Source organism: Pecten maximus, unplaced genomic scaffold (assembly GCF_902652985.1).
Source record: "Pecten maximus unplaced genomic scaffold, xPecMax1.1, whole genome shotgun sequence".
Taxonomy (NCBI): Eukaryota; Metazoa; Mollusca; class Bivalvia; order Pectinida; family Pectinidae; genus Pecten; species Pecten maximus.
This window is the reverse complement of record NW_022981942.1, coordinates 1-6398: the sequence shown is the minus strand read 5'-3', so window position 1 is coordinate 6398 and position 6398 is coordinate 1. Positions and strand designations below refer to the sequence as shown.

The 6398-nt window shown below is 43.2% G+C and overlaps 1 protein-coding gene across 1 annotated transcript; it reads right to left on the bottom strand.

Annotated features, from left to right (window-relative positions):
- Window positions 1–766: 766 nt before the first annotated feature.
- On the bottom strand, window positions 767–6355 carry LOC117320315 (axonemal dynein light chain domain-containing protein 1-like; the record flags this gene model as incomplete). The annotated part of the gene is made up of 4 exons (XM_033874923.1): window positions 6258–6355; window positions 3307–3399; window positions 2186–2252; window positions 767–925 (listed from the first exon to the last, which is right to left on the bottom strand). Coding segments are annotated over exons 2-4 (303 nt in total), but the record flags the coding sequence as incomplete, so codon positions are not given.
- Between the last annotated feature and the right edge of the window lie 43 nt (window positions 6356–6398).

Genomic DNA, 6398 nt, shown 5'->3' with positions numbered 1-6398 from the left:
CAGTTTCAGCTCAATAGCACTGGTGAAACTTTAGAAGAAGTTTAAAATGTGTTTTTCAAGATGGCGGCTATGGCGGCCATCTTGGATTTCGGACCGACCCGAAAAATAACAACACTTGGTCGGGATCATCTCATGATCATTTCTGGCAAGTTTCAGCTCAATAGCATTGGTGGAACTTGAGAAGAAGTTTAAAATGTGTTTTTCAAGATGGCGGCTATGGCGGCCATCTTGGATTTCAGACCAATCTAATAAATAACAACACTTGGTCGGGATCATCTCAGGATCATTTCTGGCAAGTTTCAGCCCAACAGCACAGGTGGAACTTGAGAAGAAGTTTAAAATGTGTTTTCAAAATGGCGGCTATGGTGGCCATCTTGGATTTTGGACTGACCCGAAAAATAACAACACTTGGTCAGGACCATCTCAGGATCATTTCAGGCAAGTTTCAGCTTAATCCCACTGGTGGAACTTGAGAAGAAGATTGAAATGTGAAAAGTTTACGCACGGCGCACGACGACGGACGAAGCATGATGACTATAGGTCATCCTGACCCTTCGGGTCAGATGACCTAAAAATATACAACTTGAGTGGCAGTTTATTGGTTCATTTGTGACTGACATATGAAAAAAATATATAACTTAGTGCCAGTGATATGATGATCCAGAAAGCTATGAATGAATATAAATATGCCAAAGATTAATGTTCCAGACTTAAAGGCGACTGATCAATATCTATCTGGCTTGTGAATGAGTTTGAACAGACATACCTTAAGAGCGAGACTGTAGGCGGCCTGACTCCACAATTCTCTTTCCTCGGTCAGCATGAATACCTGACCTTCCAAACGTTTACGTTGAAGTTCATACAGGTCATGGTACTCAGCCAAAAGACTGGCATTTTTCTGAGCTTCCATCAGAGCTGTTCGGAGCTGTCAAAAGAGGCAACACAAAGTTAGTGACATACTCTATCACTTGAAACCATTGGGATCTTAGTGCCCTCCATTGGATGAGCTTTATCAGTTCTATGAAAGACTGATCTGATCATAAGACATGGAGATGTGGTGATATGGAGATGTGGTGACATGGAGACAGGGAGATGTGGTGACATGGAGACAGGGGGATGTGGTGACATGGAGACAGGGAGATGTGGTGACATGGAGACAGGGGGATGTGGTGACATGGAGATGTGGTGACATGGAGATGTGGTGACATGGAGACAGGGGATGTGGTGACATGGAGACAGGGGGATGTGGTGACATGGAGATGTGGTGACATGGAGATGTGGTGACATGGAGACAGGGGATGTGGTGACATGGAGACAGGGGGATGTGGTGACATGGAGACAGGGAGATGTGGTGACATGGAGACAGGGGGATGTGGTGACATGGAGACAGGGGGATGTGGTGACATGGAGACAGGGAGATGTGGTGACATGGAGACAGGGGATGTGGTGACATGGAGACAGGGGGATGCGGTGACATGGAGACAGGGAGATGTGGTGACATGGAGACAGGGGATGTGGTGACATGGAGACAGGGGGATGTGGTGACATGGAGACAGGGGGATGTGGTGACATGGAGAACAGGGAGATGTGGTGACATGGAGACAGGGGGATGTGGTGACATGGAGACAGGGGGATGCGGTGACATGGAGACAGGGAGATGTGGTGACATGGAGACAGGGGATGTGGTGACATGGAGACAGGGGGATGTGGTGACATGGAGACAGGGGGATGTGGTGACATGGAGAACAGGGAGATGTGGTGACATGGAGACAGGGGGATGTGGTGACATGGAGACAGGGGGATGTGGTGACATGGAGACAGGGAGATGTGGTGACATGGAGACAGGGGGATGTGGTGACATGGAGACAGGGGGATGTGGTGACAGGGAGACAGGGGGATGTGGTGACATGGAGATGTGGTGACATGGGGATGTGGTGACATGGAGACAGGGAGATGTGGTGACATGAAGACAGGGAGATGTGGTGACATGGAGACAGGGAAATGTGGTGACATGGAGACAGGGGGATGTGGTGACATGGAGACAGGGAGATGTGGTGACATGGAAATGTGGTGACATGGAGACAGGGAGATGTGGTGACATGGAGACAGGGGATGTGGTGACATGGAAATGTGGTGACATGGAGACAGGGAGATGTGGTGACATGGAAGATGGTAAAAGACTTACATCCTCCTGTGCCTGAGCTGCTTCCTTGGTGACTTTACGATCATGCTCTTTGACTGCAGACAATTCACTATAAACAACAAGAAAAGTAATATTTCAGACATATTGACATTTGGCTACACTAGGGGTACATACACAATTTTAAACATGGGCTAGTTACAGAGTATGTTTACAGAGAGAAATGAAAGGAAACTTACAACCAACGTTGTAGCTAGACTGGACTTCATTCATTTTTCATTAACAATGATTTTTTTTATCAAACTATCAACTTAAACTAATCATCGTTGTAAGCTAGGATGGAGGGTTACATGAAGTCTTAAAATGAAAGGAAAACTGGGTTCCATGGAGATTTAATACTGTTAACCAACATAATTCCTTTTTTGATTAATTTTCGCATATTTCGTAAACGATTAAAATTCACCAAACTTAATCGTCACAAAATAGTTTCAATCTCAGGTACAGTAGATCCTTTATGACTGTAAATTGCAACAATAAATTGCCACAAAAATATTTGTTAAGCATGAAAATGCGAAATTAAGTCACCCCAAAAATAAGCTGGTTTGCAGTACGTAATATGTGATCCGACAGGTCATTTCATTGTCTGACTTGGACCTCTAACATCCTAGTGAAAGGTCTTAAGTATCCACAGCATCACCGGACCAAAGATGTTTAATTTTCTGATAGACAGAGAGAAATTCTTGTATTTAACTATCTAGTGACCTTACCCAGTGTTCGAAAGTAAAGGTGGTCCGATGGCCAGAGGCTATAGAAAACCTGGTCAGTCTATGTAAAACTTTTAAGTATTGGACCGATTAGCTATGAAAAGTTTGAGTCCTGACATACATTTCAATTCATGTAAACAACATTCCTACATTTTCTGACAAACGATCATATGAAATCAGAGTTTACAATCAAGGTGTTTTTACTGAGAATATTGTGCTATTGGCGTCAAACATTTGAGTGAGTATGAACTAGATGATGCAAGCTTTTGCGTAATGCAGTTATGCTACTTTAAACAATTTACAAAATTGGTCTATAGAAAAAGGACTTGGGCTATGGGATTTCAATTTTCTGTAGACCAATTGTCTAATGAATTTTCATATATACTTCCATAAACTGCTTACCTGGTCAGAATACTAATTGTAGACTTGAACCTCATCAGCTCCTCAGTCAGTCGGCGATCCAATGCTCTTTGGGCCATCACTTCCTCATGTAAACTGTAACACATTAGATAAACTAGAAATTTGTTGGTGCAACATGTTAAATAGAGACTTTATGCAGCATCAATTCCCCCTGCTCCATGCTTTATTTTGACCCCATCAAATGACCTAAAAAACCTGGTAAAAAGTTTTAATCTATGTTACAGCAGCGGACGGACAGGCAAACAGAAGGATGACTAAATCATAACAAGAGGCCCAGGGGCCTCTAAAACGGCCATCTGACTCTAAATTAAAACTCTTATATTATTGTAGTATGTATTCTCTCAAGCAAGAATAATTTATAGTGGCACTGTTGGCCATGGTGGCCATCATGGATTTCTGACCGACCCGATAAATAACAACACTTGGTCTGGACCATCTAAGGATAATATCTGGTAAGTTAGAGCTGAATCCCACCGGTGGAATTTGAGAAGAAGGTTGAAATAGGTGTTGTTCAGGAAAACCATGATTGCGCAATCATGTTACAATACAAAATGGCTGCCATTGCTGCCATGTCAAAATTTTTACGACGCCGAAAAAATAACAACACTTTGTTGGCCCTCCTTCCTTAACATCCTCACCAATTTCCAGCTCAATGGCACCAGTGGAACTGGAGAAGAAGTTTAAAATATGTTTTTCAAGATGGCTGCCATGGTGGCCATCTTGGATTTCTGACCGACCCGATAAATAACAACAATTGGTAAGGACCATCTCAGGATCATTTCTGGTAGGTTAGAGCTGAATCCCACCGGTGGAATTTGAGAAGAAGTTTGAAATAGGTGTTGTTCAGGAAAACCATGATTGCGCAATCATGTTACAAAATGGTCGCCATTGCTGCCATGTCAAAGTTTTTACGAGGCCAAAAAAATAACAACACTATGTTGGCTCGCCTTCCTCGACATCCTCACCCATTTCCAGCTCAATGGCACCAATGCAACTGGAGAAGAAGTTTAAAATGTGTTTTTCAAGATGGCGGACATGGCGGCCATCTTGGATTTCAGACCAATCCAAAAAATAACAACCCTTGGTCAGACTCATCTCAGGAACATTTCAGGCAAGTTACAGCCAAACAGTACTGGTGGAACTTGAGAAGAAGTTTAAAATGTGTTTTTCAAGATGGTGGTTATGGCGGCCATCTTGGATTTCGGACCGACCCAATAAATAACAACACTTGGTCGGGATCATATCAGGATAATTTCAGGCAAGTTTCAGCCCAACAGCACTGGTGGAACTTGAGAAGAAGTTTAAAACGTGTTTTTCAAGATGGCGGCTATGGCGGCCATGGTGGCCATCTTGGATTTCGGACTGACCCGAAAAATAACAACACTTGGTCGGGATCTTATCAGGATCATTTCAGGCAAGTTTCAGCTCAATAGCACTGGTGGAACTTGAGAAGAAGTTTAAAATGTGTTTTTCAAGATGGCGGCTATGGCGGGCGGCCATCTTGGATTTCGGACAGATACGAAAAGTAACAACACTTGGTCGGGATCATATCAGGATCATTTCAGGCAAGTTTCAGCTCAATAGCACTGGTGGAACTTGAGAAGAAGTTTAAAATGTGTTTTTCAAGATGGCGGCTATGGCGGCCATCTTGGATTTCGGACCGAACGAAAAATAACAACACTTGGTGGGGATCATCTCAGGATAATATCTGGTAAGTTAGAGCTGAATCCCACTGGTGGAATTTGAGAAGAAGGTTGAAATAGGTGTTGTTCAGGAAAACCATGATTGCGCAATCATGTTACAAAATGGCTGCCATTGCTGCCATGTCAAAATTTTTACGACGCCGAAAAAATAACAACACTTTGTTGGCCCTCCTTCCTTAACATCCTCACCAATTTCCAGCTCAATGGCACCAGTGGAACTGGAGAAGAAGTTTAAAATATGTTTTTCAAGATGGCTGCCATGGTGGCCATCTTGGATTTCTGACCGACCCGATAAATAACAACAATTGGTAAGGACCATCTCAGGATCATTTCTGGTAGGTTAGAGCTGAATCCCACCGGTGGAATTTGAGAAGAAGTTTGAAATAGGTGTTGTTCAGGAAAACCATGATTGCGCAATCATGTTACAAAATGGTCGCCATTGCTGCCATGTCAAAGTTTTTACGAGGCCAAAAAAATAACAACACTATGTTGGCTCGCCTTCCTCGACATCCTCACCCATTTCCAGCTCAATGGCACCAATGCAACTGGAGAAGAAGTTTAAAATGTGTTTTTCAAGATGGCGGACATGGCGGCCATCTTGGATTTCAGACCAATCCAAAAAATAACAACCCTTGGTCAGACTCATCTCAGGAACATTTCAGGCAAGTTACAGCCAAACAGTACTGGTGGAACTTGAGAAGAAGTTTAAAATGTGTTTTTCAAGATGGTGGTTATGGCGGCCATCTTGGATTTCGGACCGACCCGATAAATAACAACACTTGGTCGGGATCATATCAGGATAATTTCAGGCAAGTTTCAGCCCAACAGCACTGGTGGAACTTGAGAAGAAGTTTAAAATGTGTTTTCAAAATGGTGGCTATGGTGGCCATCTTGGATTTCAGACCGACCCGAAAAATAACAACACTTGGTCAGGACCATCTCAGGATCTTTTCTGGCAAGTTTCAGCTTAATCCCACTGGTGGAACTTGAGAAGATTGAAATGTGAAAAGTTTACGGACGACGGACGGCGCACGGCGGACGACGACGGACGAAGCACGATGGCTATAGGTCATCGTGACCCTTCGGGTCAGATGACCTAAAAAGGTTAATCTTGAATTAAGCCTTATTAATCAGGATATTGTAGCCTTCAGATCCACATCATCAGTAAGGACATTAATTAGAGATTACTGTGATGTCTGAACAGCGGAGATGTCATCTTGTTGAACATACCTTTTGATCTGTAGAGGGACCTTGTTCAGTAACTCCTTGTACTTGAGGCGTAAGTCTGCCAGTAGTTCTCCTCGTTCTACACACTCCACACTGGTCTGTAGAGACAAATTAGTCAAAAACAATTAGACAACATAAAATTTA